Genomic DNA, 20,659 nt, shown 5'->3' on the forward strand with positions numbered 1-20,659 from the left:
CTGTCGATGCCGTACGGACTTCACGTGATCAACGAGATCACGGTGCCTAAATTTAACATCTTCGAAAGTCTACGAACTATCCCGAAATTTGCTAACACCGTAACGAGCAGCGAGATTAGAGGCATCCCATTAAACATGCATGGAGTGAGTGAGCGGCAGACTGAAAGAGCTAAACTAACGACAGCTTCGCCAGGATCAAAGCGCCGCTTTGACCCGTGCAAAACCACTGTTTCAGACCAGGATAAATCAGAGCAATTAGAACAGGAGGAACGGCACGTAAGCGACTCGAATCTCGACGTCGATTTATCCAAGTCGCGACAAACGGCCATGGCCAAAGACAATTCGGGAACCTGGGTAGGTCTGTCGACGACCAAGGACCCCAGGTTGCTCGTGTGTCTCTCACCGTCGCAACAGAGGGCCGCGATAAAAACTAGCGCGGACAATTTGCTGGATTTGCACAGAAAGTTCATCAACAGGCACAGCTACTTCGAGGAAGAGCCACCTCTGCGAATACCTGTCCCCAAATACAAAGTGGACCTGTTTCCTATCGTCGAAACCGACGACAAACGCGAGGCAAAAGTCGAACCTGCCAAGTCAACGACTCAGAACAGGAAGTCCGCCTGTAGACTGCTAGACATCATCAAGCAGAATTCCGACAGTTCGAAACAGCAGCCCACCGCGAAGCCATCGAACGAATCGAGAGTGACGTTCGAAGACTCGAGTTACTCGGATACCAAGTCCTCGTACACCAAGTCTAGCGCTTTCGACAAAGGTCAGGAGCGTCTCAAGGCCACTCGTCTGTGCGACTGGCTGAACTTGGCGAGACGCGAGCCCGCCGATACGCCTTGCCACGCGACATCGCTCTCCGATGATTTATTAATAGAACCGTCGGCTGAGGGAAAAGAGGCTGATAAGAGCCGAATCAGCGGCCGAATTCATGGCAGTCGGTCGGAGGTTGCGAAAGACCTAGATATGACCTACGAGTATGGCAAACGAGCAACGCCAGGCTATTTTATCAGCGCGCCTTTGATCGCGAATTCGCCGGAGAGGCCTGAGCCGCCGGTCAGAAGCACCACGCCTTTCAGCAAGAGCCCTATCACGCTGAACAGCGCTATCATCGACAGATCGTCGGACATACCAGACACCGCCGGCAAGAAGACACCTCCGCGAAGGACTATCGATCCGCGTTACTGCGTGAATCCAGCTCTGATCGACGACAGAGTCGAGGTTCCGCCGCGAGTGAAGCGTGTAGTGAACGTGGACAAATCGTGTATCGACACGACCAGCATTTTCGACCAGAACCCACCCAGGAGTCACCTGGAACCTCGTCGATACAAGAGTGAGGAGAACCTGAAGCACGTGGCGGCTACGGAGATCATGCAAAATCTGAGGAAGCTTCAGACAGAGACCGAGAGTCACCTGGAAGGTCATCGGAAGTATTCCCTACCTCAGGAGTACTTTGCGCAGCAGTTGAAGTACATAGAACTGCTGGAGAATCAGTTGAAGAACGTGATACTGGCCGAAGAAGAGGAAAAGGAGGCATTCGAGGAATTGCAGACTCACGCGGAGAAGCCAGCGCAACAAAAGTTGATCCACGTCGAGAGGAACGGTGCCGAGAAGCCTCGTGTTCCAGACAGGCCGCAGTCTCCTCGGTTCAGGGAAAACGTCTCGAAGGCTAAGCCCAAGGACGACGGTTCGAAGGTGGAGAGCGAGAGCTGGCAGGAGAAGTCGAAGAACGTGGATGGAAATCAGTCGGAGACGATCGACAAACACGGTCACAGGGATTTCGTGAGGAAGGTGCGTGACGAGAACGGCTTCCACGAGGAAGAATCGTGCGAGAAGATCGAGCACGTGGAACAACATTCCGTGATTACCAAGAGGGGCGACAGAGTCGCTGAAAGGAAGAAGGAGGATCGATGGAGGGTGGGAAACGGTGTTGAAAGGGCTCGCGTCGAAGATAAAACGACCACGGACCGCCCCGGCAAGGAAAATACGTCATCCCAGACATCAAACGGTCGGAAGACCGTCGGAGTGGAGAAACCAAACGCGGCGGCAGTCGTGGTGAACGGCGAGGCGTTTCGTAGGCGGATGTACGACGAGTATGTGCACAAGGTTCTGGAGCGGGAGGAGCGGAAGCATCATAAAGTGGTGAAGATCAGCACGCATGACGACATTCGGAAGAACAAGAAATTGGAGAAGAGTGGCATGAGCTCCGTGGAGAAAGAGTTCATCGAGAAGGCGAGGAACAGGTTGAACAAGTTCGGTATTAATTTGGACGAAAGTGAACCGGAAAGCGATAGCAAAGGTGACGGGAAAGGTAGCGGCAAAGATGACCCGAGAGGTGACTCGAAAGGCGATGTCAAAGGTGACGGTAGAGGTGACAGAAAGAGGGACGAGAGAAAGATGGAGTGGAAGGAAGAGGAGAATATCGTGAAGGCGAAATGCTTGATCGACGGGAAGGAGTTCGAAGACGCGAAAAAATTGCCCAAGCACCTGCAAGAGTTCCTCAAAATGTCCGCCACTTTCGACGACGGTGAGTCCCGGCGAATCGAGGATTGCTGTGTTATCTCGTCGTTGTTTTCGATTTGCTGCAATTCAGACCGAGTGTTGATCGCCTGATTTTGGATTTCACAGATACGTCGGCGTGTCGAGAATTGGATAACAATCACTAACGCACGTTCATACACTTTGTCGTGGATTGCATTCTCGTAGGTGTTCCGTGCTTGTCGTACTGCTCGTCACTAACGATAATCAACGAATGATTTCTTTTCCCCTTTTCTTTGATGTTACTTTTGGTTCACTACCATTTTCTCTTTCGGTTTTACTTTGGTTTTTTATATGCGTCATTTCTGCAGGATTTTTATTCCACTGGATATATCTTAATGTGGGAAAATGGTTTTCTGCACTTTTTGAATACGCGGAGTGAATGTTTTTCCGCACAGAGCTTCGATTTTGAGAGTGTCTAATTTATTGTTTTTATTATTTTTTATTTACCTCTACTTTTTCCTTATTTTCTATCTTTTTTTCTTATTCTATAATATTATTACATATTCTTTTTGTCTTCTTTTTTACTTCTTTTTGCACGTGGAGAAAGAATTCGTCGAAATCGATAGTAATAACATCTCAAAAAATTTAAAATATGGAAAATGGCGGAAACGTTAAAAATATAACAGCTTTTTTTTGGACGTAAAAAGGAATAATATTTGGTGAGCAAAAAGTTGGAAATATTTTTTATTTCCTATTATTACATTGCTGTCACGTTATACGAGTGCCCAACGTTCGAATTTAAATTGATATAACACTTCGAGAGCAACATTTCGAGCGATTTATAAAATAATAGCGAAGATCTGTTATTTTTAATTACATCGTCGAATGACAAGTGAAAAATTTTATTTAAATTAAAATTTTATTTAAATTAAAATTTTTTACGTTGTGGTCAGTGCTCGCGAATGAAAATGTACCAAGTCTCGACGTACAGACAGACATGTCTATGTCGATGATCGATTCCTTGACACTTCGTATCCCAAAAACAAATTAATAAAGCGAGATCAAAGTGGCTATTCCTTTGACGAGTATTTGATTGTTTACCGATTTTATTTACCTGCAACTCTGGGCGTTTGGTTAAGTTTAGGCTAGCTGAATTCATCTGAACCAGCCGAATTCGAGGTAATGAATGAAGTTTCTTCTTTGATGTACGTTTTCATACTCGCATTTTTATTAAAAGTTGATTTAATTGTTACGTGAAGGTAATGATACGTTAATTGCACATGCACATTCGTATAATTTATTTATTTATTTACTTGAATGAAAATTGTCCTAAAATTGGTTTCAGTATTATAATAAGTAGATAGAACTATGTACGGTATTCCTTGAGAACGAGGTTTTGTACGAAACAGATTTATTTCACATATTTAGTTTACTTTGTACGGAGAAATATTTCATTTCCACTGTATAATAGATTATTATTCAATTTTATTTTCCAATTATTTCAATGGTGATTTTTTGCATAGTAATTTCTTAGAAGGTATCCATTTTTCAGTTATTTACAGAATACGTATTGCAGCGAATATTTACTTAATTTCTTTAAAGTTTTCTAAATCACATCTAGTTCAGATGTCCCATATCAAAGTTGGTCACTATGGCACATAAATATTCCGCTCAGTGTGTTTCTGTAGTTACAAAATATTCGATAAAAGTACATTTGTTTACGACTATTCCAGATAACTCCAATTGCTTGTAGAAGATATCGGGTTTTAGGCTATAAGAAATATCATCTTCTGGCATATGTAATTGTGGTCAATGAGCCGCAACATGACGTGTCTTACATTTTCTCATGCTACTCGTTTATGTGGTTATTTTTCTTCAGTCGTGAATCACTTCCTTCCAGCATGATAATGGTTTATCTAGTTAAATAATAGAAATTTACACTGAATAGTTTTTCAAAACCGTCTGACTTTCACAAACAATTCTTGGTATCCAAATAATTAATACTGCACTCTTTAAAGTCTGAATCGATACAAGACACACAGCGTGAAAGTAGCATGGCCAGGAGTGCAAACGCAGTTCGGGTTGTATGTAAATTCATTTTCAAAGTCGTCGTTAAGAAATTGATTCGAATTTAATTGAAAAGAAGTTCTTTGGACCGTTTAGACCTCATAAAACATAATGAAACGGGAAATAGGGTACCACGAGGGGCTATACGTTGAATCGATAGACGAGAAGCGGATTGGTTTCTTGCCAATAAAGTGGAAATGCCGGGAGATAAGTTTGTTGGCTTTCGCGCAGGTCGTAGGTTATCGTTACAGCTAGAACACAGAACTACTATATAACGCTATAAGAATTTCTGTTCTCGTAAATTTTTATATATTTTTTCGTATCACGTGGAATTTTATGTTATATTTTTATTTCTGTCCTATAGAAGGTTCAGCACACGTGAACTAAATATAGGGAAGCATGGCTGACAATATTGTAAAATTTTATGTCGAGAATGTGTGTTGTTATTAGAAGTGTACACATACACTTGCATAAATATTACATACATTTTCTTATTTTATTTTCGTTATATGAGAGATTACAAATATTTGATCTAAATAACAGATAAACACTCGTGTATATTAATTAATACCTAGAGAAAATACTACTGCGATAGAAAATACATCTCGAATATTACAGATAATTTTTTAGGTAATTTTTTAGTTCAAAATCCATTCTGACAGCAGTCTCGAATCCTTATACATATACTTACAAATCGTCTTAAAAAATCTGTTTCGCCTCAGCCTGACTCTCTAAGTACCACGAGGCATCCTCAATTGACAGATTACAAGTATACAAATGTTCTCGCATAGCAAGGAATCAATTAACAAACAGCTGGACCAACGCTCAAAGACCAGTGTTAACCATCCAAGTCTCCCAAGAATCCCAAGTGACTTTCCCCGTCAGTCTAGCCAGCTAACAGCACAGACTCGCGTGCTCTGGGGTATCGGTTTCCAAGAACAAGGGAAGAAATTACCCCTCTGTCATCGAGATAAATACCCACCTGGTAGGATTTATTTTTCTCTGGATGTCGGACGAGTAGGACCAGTCGAGGCTGGTCGGTCGGTTGCAACGCGTTCATGATTCATTCGAGAATGAGAGCCTAAATATAGGCCTGATCGGGAAAATAGGCCAGCGCTCGTAGAACATTTCGTCGCGCGTCCAGCTCCGCGGAACCATCGTCTCGATTTTGGCTATTTCCAACAAATTGCGACACCGACTGTTACATCCGTTGGTGGAACCTTCGAAAAACCTTCACCCTTTTCAACCCGCCACATTTCGACCAGTACAGTCGAACTCCACGCCAGCAGCTATCGAAATAGATGCTCGAGATAAATACTTCTTAGCCGTATAAGTGGAGGTCTGAGAATGAAGTTGGCTATTTATTCGAGTGGTCAATATTTGGGACGAGATCCATCGTGGAATTTAGGTGAACATTGGTCGTCTGTATGTTTGTTTTGCTTGTATCGTAGTTCGAGGTTTGGTGTATTGCTTTATAAATGGCACGATTAGTTAGAGTGTTTGTAGGTGTCTTTGAATTTTCAATAGTGGTTCGTTAATTGGATTTATTTGTGCATTTATCGGCTTTTGAAATTTTGAATATGTTATTTTATAAATGGCATTTGTTGATATTTGGGCATTACAAATATCGTTTTAAAAATGGTACTTGTCTGTGGGGTTATAGTCTTTCATTATTGCTTTATAAATGGTAGTCACTTGTGCATTTATAGATTTATTTTCAATTTTTAATGTTCCACATTAGAAATGACATTTACTTATATGTCAGTAAACCCTTTGGAATTTTAAATATTTATAGGTTTCTTTAAAAATGTTATTATTTTATAAATGCCATTTATTACACATATTTGCGCCTTTATATAAATTTTTCTAAAGGTCTGAAATATTATTTTGCAAATACAATTTAGTCCAATTATATCTTTACTTCTTTCAAACATTTTATTACAATTTCACGTTTTATTCGCGATAAATTTACAATCAATTTTACACTCTCGAAGTAAAAATTTCTCAACGAGACATCCAGTACAATCAATGTTGGAGGCACTAAACACTACGAAAAAAAAGAAAAAGAAATAAATATACATCTAGAGATAAACATTTCTTAGTTCTATAAATAGAGAATGAAATTATCTGTTTATTCGCATGGTCAATATCAATATGTGGAAAGTTGGAGGAATTTATTTGAACATCGTTGTTTGCTCAGGTTTTAGTGGTACATTATTTACGTATCTTATGTACGAAATGAATCGACTGACAACTGAACGTGTAGAGGAAGTTCTTGGATGAGTGACCCAGTTAACCAGTATTATTTTGTAGGATAGTTTGAAATTCGTTCTAACAACGAAACTTTGGGGTCGTTGTCGATATTGACGGCAATTGATGCCGTTTCTAGGTATAAGTGATTGGATCTCAGCGATTTCGTTTGGAATACCGTGTTTCGTTCGAAATTGGAATTATTGCGAACGCATGGCACGTCCATGGATTATTCGCGAATTTTTCAAATAAATAGGGATTCAAGTAAACATTTGAAGAGTAGGTTCAAATCTGAATTATTTCCAATATTTTTTGTCTACGCAAATACCCTCTTTTTTTATCGTCTCATTACACGTGATATTGGTTTGGAAATAGGAGATGAAAATTTGGGAAAATCCGAGAGCGAATGAAACACTCAACGAGTTTTTGTAAATATTGCATTTTGATCTCTAGGGAATATTTAGGCCCATTCTTCATGCTCCGTCAATAAACGTTTTGTTTATTTTATTTTTTACACGAAGTCATTGATTGCTTATGCTTTCGCGTAATAAGCGTAATCACGTAATAACAGCTTGGCTACTATTATATTACTAACACGATACGAACGTGGAATATTTATTACAAAGGTACGATGTGTATTATAAAAAGTATAGAAGAATTTTTAGATATTGAATTTCTATTTCATTCTGTTACTATATTTTGATAATTTTTAATAAAGGAGTTTATAATTTTGATAATTATAATTAATCATCTTATTTCTCACGTAGTCAATTAAAAGTTATAAATGGTAAATATTTTAATCAGAATCAGGAATAAAAATTATTATAATTCGTTATTTTTTAATGATGAAAATTTCTAGTCTTTTAATTATAAGTACATTTCTCGTTTGATTAATAAAAAATCAAAAATTATGGAAGTTTGGATGGAAATTAAAATATCAAAGGTTCGAAAATAAAGAGTTATTCTTTTGAAGACAGTTATTGGTTTGATTTAAATATCTCGAGTTGTAATTCTTATTTGTGTCTCGTTAAAAATAATTTGATGGTTATTCACACTTGGTGATTTGGAAACGGTGAGATCATGTTTAAATTTTCTGGATAGTGGAGAAGGCTAGTAAATATTCCACGTATGATTTTTAACGCTTCAGAGTATCGCTGAATTGCACTTTAGAGATTATAGTGTTTAATCTTTTATTTATATTATTTTTGGGACCGCTTCGGCATGCTTCTTTTAAAGGATATGGTTATGGTTTTGCCACAAAGGAAAATGACAATGAGAACGATCTTCTGCACGAGATTGACAGTGCTTTGAAATACGGCAAGGGATTTCTATTTGGGAAAGGTGCGTTTCATTACTTTGCTTAGTTAATTGCTGCATGCATTTTAATCGAAAATTAATTGAAAATCTGAGAATATTTAGGGAAGAGAAACAATATACAGAGATAGTCGTAGCAGGTATAGTTGTATAAAGTGTAAATTCACTTTTCACGAAAACATTTGCTTATAAATACGAGAATAATTTATTTATAAATTTCTTTTTAAAAATCGAATTTTTCATTTTCTCTTATTTATTTCAATTTGTAAAAATCAACGGCTGGTTAGTTTCCTTTCTTATTATTCGTTCCGCGCACCATCTAATTATTTTGACACTTAATTGCTCATGTTTTTTCTTAGTCAAAGGGACTCGACTTGTCGTAACAGAATTCTTTCGTTCTTCTCTTTCAATTTCTAGATTGCGTGTCTTTTTCAGTAATAAACTTTTCAAATAAATTGTAGAAAGCACGATTTAATTATTTTTTCAAATGTTAGACAATACAGAACATTATACAGCGTCATAAAGAGTAACGATAAATTTAATAAACCTAACGAAAATAAAAGAATAAAATTCATTCTGAAATATTAAAGAAAATCCTATAAAATAATTGAAATTGTTATAAGTATGTAACAAATGATGAAATTAAATATTATAATAAAACAATAAAATTATGGTTTAAGGAAATCATCATTGGGAACATAAAGTTTTCATAAATATTATTTTAATTTGCATAAATATAATTTTAATGGAATATCAGTGGAAATCCGTATCTCCTGTACAAGTATGCTCGAAGATATAATTAACACACTGTACGCCATGTAGATCCATACTGACCTATACTAACGTTTAACAGAAACAGAACACGACTTTTGATACTATTTGCATTGTTTTTCACCGAAATTTTAACGTAACTTAATTTTGATGTAATTTCAATGGAATGGGAGTCGAACACACGAGGAATTTAATATAATGGCAATTTTCCAATAATTCAATATCGCAACAGAAATTTCACACTTACTTTTAAATCCGTAATAGAGATTTAAATTGAACGAGATTAAATCAGCTTCATATCGAACAAACTGCGTGGTGATATGACTAAGCAAAATTAAAAGCTTGATAAATTATCGGATTAAAATATACGGAATCAATTTCCATCATATTTCATCGTTTCGTATAGATATTATAAATTCAGCTAATTTTAATAATGCATAATCAAATATGTAAACGAGTTAGAGCAAACATATAATCTATATTAAGTATATACATGTTTTTGTCATGCTAATACAATATACCTACCTATATTTATTGTATATCTATTTCTTTTATGAAATCTGTCCGAAAATTCAAAAGTTAATTTGAAAATCAAGAAAACGGAATCTTCCATAGCAAATCTTTCCATACAAACATATACAGGTAGCCCTCCTACAACACGGCATCCTATAACACGGTTTCACTATAACACGATTCATAAATTGCGGGAACCCTTCTACAACACGCCATCCTATAACACGGTTTCGCTCTAACACAATAAGAAAATTGCGAAAACCTTTGTACAGCACTGTACTTCAACATGAGAGGTGACGACGAAGAAATTTATTAAATTAAAATAATATTTTTCTTTTTTTTATTTTGTCTTGTACATACATTTATATTTTTAATAAAAATTAAGTTATTTATGTAGAATTAAAAAAAAATTTGTTTCTGGTAAGTTTTCGGAACGTAACCCCCCTTTCTGTACTGACTCTGAGTCTCATACAACACGGTGTCACACAACGCGGCATTTTCTAGGAACCTATCTACCGTGTTATAGGAGGGCAACCTGTATTTCTATATACCTACATCTCCCGTAAAACCTCTATATCCAACAATCCAAAAACATCTAAAAAATTCAGAAACCAAAATTCTCCTCGTTGCTCTCTACTATCAATCCCATTCCCTATACCTTCCTCTATTTACAGTCCCCATTTACCACCACTCCATTCGCTAAAGCAAACGCAAGCCAAAAAAGCCAAGTCCCGTAACCACGTAACACCCCACGATATCCCTAAATACCAGGCAAATGGTTAATAAAGAAGAAAAATAAAAGCACGTTTAATCGCGTTTATACACATTCGACTCGAGGATCGGTTCTGGTGCGAATTTCCGTGCGAGTAGCCGCGTCACGCGACTATTCTGAATCCGCCGGCTTCTGCGTAGTCGAACGCCGCGTAGACCGTGTCGATGGCGGCGTCGCTGTGGTCGGGCGTCGCGACGCCTCTCAGTATTCGGTCATCCTTCGAGGTTCGTTCGTAATCGCGGACCGCGGGCCAGCGTGGCGGATTTCTGGCCACCCGCACGGAACCGGAAGTCATCGGAGATGCTAGAGAAAAGTGAGTGTTCGCGGATTCGCGCGCGAATAGCCGACGCGAGCGGCGTGGTGAGCGAAAGAGGAGGAGACGTTAAGATTTTTCGCGGCGACGTCGCCTTAAGGATTCGTTCAACAGGTTGTCCTGCGAACGCGGAGATCCGCTTTAAAATGGGACGCGCTCGAACGACCACTCGACGCTTCCGTTCGAACGCGTTCTACGGATTTCCGACTTCATTTTCCCCCCCTTTTTTTCCCTACTAGTTCTTCTTACGGTTCGTTGCGAGCGATCCGTAGCGTCGGAGCCTCTGTTTTCGATGGAGGATTAAAGTGGTTATATTTGGGCGGATGTGTACGCGATGAGGGAAGGGAAGGGTTTATCGGTTGGGAATTTTTACGCAAGTTCCAAGTGATGGACGAGGGTTTGCAGAGTAGTTTTTGGCAAATTCCGCTCGTTTCTGTGTGTTGTCCGGCTACGTGAAACTTTGCTGTAGTGCACTGGTCTCATAGGGAGGGAGGATTTTTAATTAGTTTTGAAGGTTGGTTAAAGTCATATATTGGTTGTATAGATGTATAGATGTCTAGATACATAGATATGCAGATACCTAGATGTATATACATATGAACATCTAGATATATAAATATATAGATATATGGATGTATTTGTAGGCGTATAGGTACATAAATATATAGATGTATGGATATATATGTTTAAAGATTTTTTGCACAGGTTGTAGGTAGCGTTTTGTATGTGAAGTCTATTGTTTGCGTGATTAGAGACACGTATTGTTCTGTGAAGCGTAGTTATCTGTGCGTCTTTAGGTTTCCCTTAAAATTTGAAATGCTGTTTTGTAAGTGAGATTTATTTTCTCCAAAATTTTCTCCGAAATTTAAAAAATTGTTTCATAAATAACATTTCTATGTCTTTAGATATTTTTGAAAATTTTAAGTACTATTTTATAAATTTTATTTGCATATTTCCATCTTAATATACACCTGTAGAAATTTCGAATCTTATTTGAAAAATCCACTAGCATTTCAAATTCTGCTCAATTGTTATTTTAATTTCTACGAATATTTCGCTTTAATTTGACACTCTATTTACTACATATCTAGTGCAAATAGCTTACCACATACTTCCTATAAATTCAGTATTCTCGTAACATTCTCCAAAATTCGATATTCACGAAATCGCTCGGAAACCGAAACATACAAACCAAGAAATTCTCCATTTGCAGAATCCAGCAGAAAATAGCGAACGAAAATCGAGTAACTTTGTGTATTAATTTCCATCATGCACTGCCATCCTCCATTACCATTCGAAGCACGGGTTAAATTACAAGCTCCGTGAGGCACGATCCTGTCCTAGACTAATATTACAACCTCGACTCTCGTTACCTTATCAAACAACGGACTACGAGAGGTGTTGGTGAATATTTACATGTTGCCAAGTAACGCTTACATAAGCCGCAAGCAGTTTATTCACCAACTCTTTTACTTAACGTTTCTTTCAAACGACTCGCCATTTAACGCGATAAAGAACCGCGCCAGAGTTCGCTAATTATTGTTATTAACGCGTTAATGACCTTCATAAGGGTCGCATTTCACGAGCTCTCAGACTGCACGACACGTGAAAATAATCGGTAGCATCGAGAAACGAATTCGAACGTGGCGCGCGAAAAATTCGCGACATCCGGTTGTGCTCGGTGAATACATGTATCGAGGAAAACACGCCGTCGAGTTTATTGTTTGCCGACTCTGGATTACATAAAGGTGTCGCGTTACCGGCCTGCGGATTGCACGAAATTGCATTATACATACGTGCGTACGAGACAGAAGTCGCGCGCTATTTTCGTTTGTTAGCCACGAGTTTCTTCCGCTTCGCCGTCTTCCGCCCGCGAAATTCGAGTCGCGCGTCGTGGTCGATCGCGTTTACGAAAATCGATGGTTCTGTTTGTCCCGTTTTGGATGTGGTTGATGCTCTTATTAGAGAATTTTTTGGTTCAAAGAGATTGGAAAATAGGGAACGTATTGACCACCATTTTTGAAAAGTTTGTGAAGCTTTCTTTTTACTTTGTACAATAACACTAGAGATATTAACTATGATAGGTAGGTAAATATGTTATATATAAAAGTCACCATTAATTTTGTCGAACGTTGCTATATGTTTTTTGAAATTATAGAATTAAAATATCTAAACCGAGTCGTTTTTACTTCCTTGGTAGCTCTTGCAAGAATTTTGTTCTTTCGATGATAATATTGTTTAATAAATTGTAAGTATGAGATATATTAATTTTCTTTACTTTTAAATAAATTTATACACGTTTACGTTATTTTGTCTTGGACGTATAGACGCCATTTTTCTTCGAGAGTTTGCTTTGTAAATAGAGGAAGTTGAGTACGTTGGTTGTTGCTTTTAATAAATTCATGAATATTAAAAATATTCTATTTTTATCCCTGTTCGTGAAGTTTTATCAACAAAATACAAAATATTTCTCTGTAATCGATTTTGATTACAGAGAGCAATACCGACAATGTAATACGATAACAGTTATTGAAAATAATTGTTCCATATTTTAAGCTCTCGTTTGTTTTTCAAAATTACTCGACGAAGCTGTAAAACATCGTGTGATATTGAAGTTTTATATTGCTCAATTCTGCAAAGAAAACGTGAAAATAAGCAAATAACAAGATGGCCACGTGTTGGTGTATGAATCATTGAATAAAAAATAAAGATTAGCATCATCCTGGAGTTGAAGTGTTATATCAGATTCTATTTATTAATCTCCAGTTCGTTTATTTTATCGATATTTAATTTACTTTATCGTATACGCATCTATCAAAGTTTCTTTAGAGAGGAAAAATAAAGATTCTTCTGGGTTCATATTTGATAAATTTCCGTACCTTGAAACGATAAAAATTAATTAATTGTAATCCATAAATCACCTTAAACGTAATAAATTACTATGGAAATTTGTATAAAATATTCGTTATTTCCTTTCAAATATTTATCTACGTAATAAACTTTTACGATAGATTTATAAAAATTATATGTACGAAGAAAGAAATGATAAAATTTTCATCGCTCTTCTTTCATAAATAAAAATTTCCATTTATATTTATTACGTAATTTGCTTCAATATTATTCTTTAATATCTTACGCAAATTTTCGAGTGAAAATGATATTCTTGTGATCTCTCGAAATGAGATAGTGGAGGGTGGTAGAAAATTCATTATATATTCTGCTTTGTAATTATCTCAATAGAAAGGTTTAAAGGGATCTTTTTACGCGATAATCGTGTCGGTAAATTATCGTTTAATTAATGACTGAACGTTGAGAATACTGTAAAATTTAAAAAGCCGTTAGTTTTACCGCCGGAGATCCATGGAGTAGTATCGTGCTTCAAGGGATACTTACCATCCTCTCAGACTTTTCCATCTTTTTACGTCTTTTTTCCATTCTTCGTTTTCTTCTTTTGCTTCGAAGCTCATCAGGCTTGCTTCTGTATTAATGACTCGCAGCGTCTTTATAAAGAAGCAATTTAAGAAGTCTTTAGCACGTTCTTTATCGCGATTTAAGGTCGAAAAATGGCGTCACTGTGGGTCTCGTCTGCTGTCAGGAGAGTCGAGACATCCCATATGTGTGTAAAACAACCTAATCTTGGAACCATGTTTGCACTCCTTTATGAATGTCGAATGAGAAGTAATGTAAAAATTAATACGAATCTCTGGAATCTTATCAAATAGCGACTGAGGCTCGCTTGTCGATTGCAAAGGGTTGATATTTCAGTGTAACTTGGTTTCTGTTCTTAAATTTAGTTTTATTTATTTTAATTTCAGATTTTATATTTCTTAAGCCGAAATTAAAAACTTTTTAATATTTTAACTTGACGAAATTTAAGTATATATTGTAAATTATGTAATAGAGGTATTTGGTAATGGCACGCACGGAAATCTACGTATTCGGTAAATTTTACTATCAATCGTTACCTGAATGTGAAAACGAGAATTTCTTGCACAGGATACACGCATAATTTTTATCTTCTTTTGATTTTATTTAATATCACTGAAATTTATCTTATATCACTGACGTTAATTTAAATTTATTATCGCGTGAACGTTAGGTAATTACGAGTGACTAAAGGGAAAATCGATTTTTTAAAGTTGACGATCGAAGGAGGTGTAGAAAGTTCGTATTATTTTTGGGTTCAGCCCGAGGGTAACCCCTGTTTTTTATTCGGAAACGTTGTGCCTCCAACAGAAGTAATCATGGCATGCTTCCAAAGGTCACGTTACTTGTCAATGCGGATATCACCTTTAAATAGAGCATTTGAAATAGGCAAAGTGATTGATGAGTGTACCTGGACTGTAGTTACATTTAACAAGCACCTCTCCCATAAAATCGAATATTACAATGCTGTGATAAATGGTCAGCAGAGTAGCGAAATTTTGAAGCGTTGACATAATTAAAAACATTCGACTACGATATAAAGATAGAAGTACTGTGATAAAATGTAATATCAGTTACTTTCGTATTTATTTTTTAAGTATTATATCACTATACACATCGATAGAAATTAATAACCATTTCATGATAATGGAGACAAAAATTTGAATACGCCATCAGCAGGACAACCTCGTTATCGAATTAAGTACATTAAATAAAGTAATTCATAATTTTATTGAAAATATTTTACAATTGAGAATTATTTCTGGTTACTTACCATCTCCGTAAATAATTTATTTCATAAATTAATTGAATTCCTGTGTGAAAGAATTATTAAATAATCTATTTTCGAAGTTAGAGAAAATTCCTGTAGCAAGAAATTGTCTTTAGCGATTTACCGTTTCTTGGAATAATTTTTTCGAGATTAGCTGATTGAAAATTTTTGTCGAATATTTTTAGAACTATCGTGAGTTAGAATTATTCGAAGCCTTAAAGCACTTGTTGGTGTTTTCAGAGCAAGTTATGTTCGCTCCCACGTTTAAAGCTTCTTCCGCAACACCAGGTAAAGTTGCAAACGAATCGCGTGAGACTAACAAAATGCTTTACAGTATTGTGAATTGTTGATTGAGAAAAGAGAGAAAAAGCATTTGACAATAACGTTCGTATTAACAAAGTAAAATTTGTTACTGTGGACGTTGTCTACAGCGTAACGGAATACCAAGTTTTTCCGTGATCTGAAAACTAATTTTGGTATAGTTTTCAGCGTTCGTATACGTTTTCGAGCAGAATTTTTTAAATAATTTTCATTTCAAAACCGCACTTCGGTATATAGATATTAACATATTCATGAGTCAGAGGGTGTAATTTGAAACATACCTCGACAATTGAACATTCTCTAGTAGTAGTGGAATTATTTTTCAAAATTCCTTTTATTATTTGCCTTTAGTATTAGAAATTATTTTTCTCTATATTTTTTAATTTTACCCAGGTAGTTTGTAACTTGGATTTTTTTAATTGGAGGACAAGGAGTATAAGTTATTATTTATTACAGCTTTTTGGTGGAAATATACTATCTATATATTTTATTTATTCGAGATTGTGTAAAAATATTTAGTATAATTTTGGAATGATATATTTGTAAACTAAAAACTATGTAATGTAACTATTACTGTTGATACGTGTGTTTTGTATATTTTTCGATGTGCATGTTTGCATAATTGTCAATTATAAATCAATTATATCCATTTATCTTCCCCATACGATTTTAATTTCCATAATCGACAAGAAATTCCAATCTATACTCGACATTCTATTACAATCCACAAGAACTAACAAAATTTTAAACACCTCGTGGCACAGGCATGTACCAATTGAAGATACGCACACTCGATTTCCTTATTTCCCACAATTACTCGAATTTTAAAGCAAACAGGACATTGGAATAGGAAAGAACGTTGCCCGGTTGGTCGGGACCGTTTCGCAATTAAGCAGGGCGAAAGCAAAAGAGAAACGACAGCAAATAATTTACTTTCCCGATAATGAACACATCCGTGGCGCCGGTATCTCTTCCTCGAATCTTTGCAACTAGGCTGTTGCATGCAAACGAGCGAGTTTGCCCGAAGTTACGCCGCATTAACGCCGGCCGATTTCTCAGGGATAATTTTAAAATGAATCGAAACGAGAATTGGCATGGCGCGCGCTGGGTCGCTCCAGAAAATCGGCTCGGCATTGTACTTCAGGGCCTCTCGGCCAGTTCCAATTAGGCGAACCTTAATATCGACGCCCACGAATTTCTAATTTTACGATTGTTTCCAACGCACAAACCGTAGCTTATTCCGTTCAGCCAAGAGCAACGCGCGCGAAATTCAAATTGGCTCTGTGATTTGTACGGGATCGTTGAAATGGTGGACAAATAAGGGTTGGTTTTCATTTCTTTGCAAATTAACGTCCATGATTTCCTAGCTTTGTAATCATTGTGAAAGTACAAATCGCTGCTTGTTTTTTGCACTCACGATCGACGAGCGCGAAATTCAAATTGGCTTTGTTTCTCATACGGGGTCGTTGAAATAGTGGAACAAAATAGTATTCTCTTTTCTCGTGCGTTTTTAGTTTTATTATTTATTACCGCTTTCAATGGACGTATTCGTTACTTGTTTTCGTTGAAAACATGAATCGAATAATCGAATTCGAATCGATAAATAGTCCCAACTGCGTAACTAGATGTTCGAAATAATATCGACAAGGGATTTTTAACCTATAGTAAGTTAGTTTCTCATTCTTTATATCTGTAAATACTTAATCCTGTTATGTAATCTGTAGTATAAAATATGAGAACAAATTTTCAGCAAATTATCAAAATCCACCTAAGAAAATGCTTACCTCTCTAGTAAAATAATCGCCTAACCTTTTACATTTTATCTAAATTACCTTTAAAATGCAAGAATATAATACTCCAATAATAATATGGTAATTATGTCAAAATATAACAATTTAATATCGTGATAATATAAATTCTTTGAAAATATCTATTAAATTCACGAAATTTTATTAAAAATTCTGCCACGTGATAAACAATTCTATGGCAAATAATATTTTCGAAATGTTCGAAAGGGTAAGATAAAATTGGTATTTAATCCCAAGAGGAAATAAAATCACATTTGATGACAACGTGGAATTGATTGACAGTATATTGAATCTAAAAATTGCTTTCCTATAAAAATTGAAAAATTTGATATGTCGTGGATTCCTTTTATGACCATTTTTGCCTTTGATGCAATTAATTTGTATTTGTTTATTTTTAATGAACGCAAGGTAAGACATAGTTAATGAAAACCCTGTCGCGATAGCAATAGCATACGTGTACATGTTAATATCTAGCTACGAATATTGTTTACACTATAATAACAGTATTTTAACCAGTCTAATATTTTACTAGACAAACTCATTTTCATATTCCAAAGCAAGCTTCAGTTTGCTTTCGCAATAACAGATTCAGATACTGTCGAAATACGTATTAATATGTATTGCAGTAGAACAAACACAGATTAACCGGACAAGCCGGCGGATAATTTGATTCGATAATTAAGTAATAATACAGCAACCATCGATTAACTGGATAATATATTTGCTAAAGAAGGAGAGAAATGGGCTTATTTAAGCATAAACTTTCATACGGGTTTACTAATGGATATATTAGCGATGCTCTGTGAGAATATTTATTAATATATCTTGTTTCAAAAAATAATGCTTAAATGATACAGAAATCAGATAAATTGGAAATTTGAAAGGTCAGTAATTAAACGATCCATCGAATCTAACAAGGTCCATCTATCGAATATATTTAAAAAATTGTAATACAAAAATGATTAAATTTATTATTATTATTACTATTCAATTTTTGCAAATATTATTTTTATATTGTACAATGCTATATTATTAAAATATAGATCAATGCAAAAATATTATTGATTTCTTTTGAATAGTAATTTATATAAAGGTAATGAACTGCAACTTCTTGAACTATAATGTTTCTGCCAACCTAAATAACATTTTACGCCTATACATATACATATACATGGACGTAACCTATTTGATGATTCATAGCATCCAAGATAGTCTTCTTAAATTAAACGTTTCGAAATATCATAGTCGAAGAGAAACAAAATTTAAAATAAAAAGCTGTTTTAAATTTGTGTTTTAATTTATAGAACTTTTATCTTTACATTTTTAAATTGAATTTCGTATACGTGTGTATAATCTTGTCATATATATACCGTAAAAGACAAATTAGTCCAATTTGTTTAGAATAATAAATTCTTCATACTTGATCATTTAATACTTAATGCAATATTTAATTTTACACAGAAGGACTTAGTTTTTAATGAAGTATTTAATACTTAATTTGCTACAAAATTGTTTAATATTTGATATAGTATTTAATTTGATACGCATGTATTCAATACTTAAATATTAAAACCTAAGTATTAATCCTTAAACTAACCTTGGATATTAATAAATATGACACCCTAATATCCTAAGCTTAAATACTGAATACCTAAATAAAATCTCAGTAAATAGCTATTAAAACCACAAACAAATCTCATACTCTAACCACTATATTCGCTGTAACGTCTCTTGTATATAAAATAACCACATAATTATCACAATTATTTACCAGTTTTCATACCAATCAAAATTTATATAACAGAAAAGTCTGTCCGTCTCAAAGACGCCTGTATCTCATCATTCCGTGGATATCTGAAACCGCGATGTGTCGCAGAACAGGGCCAAGCTCTTTGGAACAGAGCACGGATAGTTAATGACCATTTCGAAATTGCACGTGGGGAACGAACAAGGGGATAATTATCGTCGGCAGCGTGCAGGCCCAAAAATTGCTTCCGCCCTTTTCTGGGCTCGGTTCACGTAATGGAGCGAGAAATCGGTGGCGAAAAGAACGATTCTTTATGTAATACGCCTCCGCGGGCCAAGATTAGCAAGCTTCTTACGAATCCGGAATCGTTGATTCAGTTCACTTCACGTGTCTCGACCATCTGCCCTGTTTCTACAGAACCTAACGTTCCTTTCTCGAGTCCGACTTAGACTACTATATTGTTTACTAGAAATTCGACGTTCGATTCGATCATTGCCGAACCAAAACAGCGAGAGCTTTAGCCCGTTGTGTTGAGTAAGGAAATAAAATGGAAGATGAATCGAAGGTCTATAGAAAATGGTGTTGACGTTGGCTTTGTTTCTAGATTTGTTACTACGTTTCTTCTATTTAAAGAATTTCCTGTTCCCTTTTCTTGTATTGGCATATAATAAAGATACAGGGTGAACTGTGGTGGAAATTGGGGTACAATGTTTTTTTAAACTTATTTATTTGTAAATTAGGAAATAAATTTGTTCAGTTGCGATTATTAGAAACGGATGCAATGCAAATAAATATATTACAAAATACACAATATTTTCACTAGATACAGCTCTATATACATTTTCATACTACAATATTGTAACACAAAATGTATATTATGTTACAATGTGTAATTGCTTAATTGCTATAATTGTAGTAATTGCTTATAACAAAGTACATGTTATTTTTAAACCCGATAATTAATTATATTAATACGACAAATGTAATAACACAGCGTTTGAGTGTCCAACGTTTCCGTTACTAATACAAATTGTTGCCGAATTAAATAACAACAATTGGTAAACGTCGATGGCCACAGTTTAACCGAAGGAATATTTCTCGTCAGGCGTTTGGTCACCTGGAAGCGAGCCACCGCCACCCCCGAAGCAACCGAGCCCTGAACGAAAAGAGTTTCAAAAAGATGCTGGAATCCCTCCTATCTGGACGCCTTCCAGCGCCGGAGCTAGCCCAGTTCCTGAGAAAAAGGAATTTCGACCCGTGCAATTCGAAAGCCCCATTCTGAGTCGAAAAAAGCCAGCGCAGCAAGAAGTAAGTTATCAAGACTTACACTACGATCCATTCCGTGCGACCGTAAAATTTAGAGGGGCTATTAAAGTTTCCGCCCCGACAAAGATGCGGGGTGCGAACGCTGAAGCAATCGAAACAGAGCGCTGCTTGGGACCATTTATTTCACGGGTGTTATTGTTTGCGATGTTAAAACTCTGTGATTTTATGAACAGCTTTAATTTTCAGTTCAATTGTTCTCTTTTATTTTGCCGATTTTCTTCTTTTACCAATTCTCTGTCTCTTGCGAGTATTAATTCGATAAATATTATTGGTT

General features: G+C 36.0%; 1 protein-coding gene across 1 annotated transcript in view; it reads left to right on the forward strand.

The window, feature by feature from the left end:
* The window catches only part of CAP (Cbl-associated protein), a 205,044-nt gene that overhangs the window by 125,984 nt on the left and 58,401 nt on the right, over positions 1–20,659 (forward strand). The window contains exons 7-13 of the mRNA XM_017909794.1: positions 236–1,553; positions 1,890–2,299; positions 2,354–2,533; positions 4,130–4,132; positions 8,041–8,145; positions 15,424–15,471; positions 20,165–20,367. Of these exons, the coding sequence (XP_017765283.1) occupies positions 236–1,553; positions 1,890–2,299; positions 2,354–2,533; positions 4,130–4,132; positions 8,041–8,145; positions 15,424–15,471; positions 20,165–20,367 (2,267 nt within the window). The remainder of the gene's footprint in view (positions 1–235; positions 1,554–1,889; positions 2,300–2,353; positions 2,534–4,129; positions 4,133–8,040; positions 8,146–15,423; positions 15,472–20,164; positions 20,368–20,659) is intronic.

Source organism: Eufriesea mexicana, unplaced genomic scaffold, assembly GCF_001483705.2.
Source record: "Eufriesea mexicana isolate 0111107269 unplaced genomic scaffold, ASM148370v2 scaffold22879, whole genome shotgun sequence".
Lineage (NCBI taxonomy): Eukaryota > Metazoa > Arthropoda > Insecta > Hymenoptera > Apidae > Eufriesea > Eufriesea mexicana.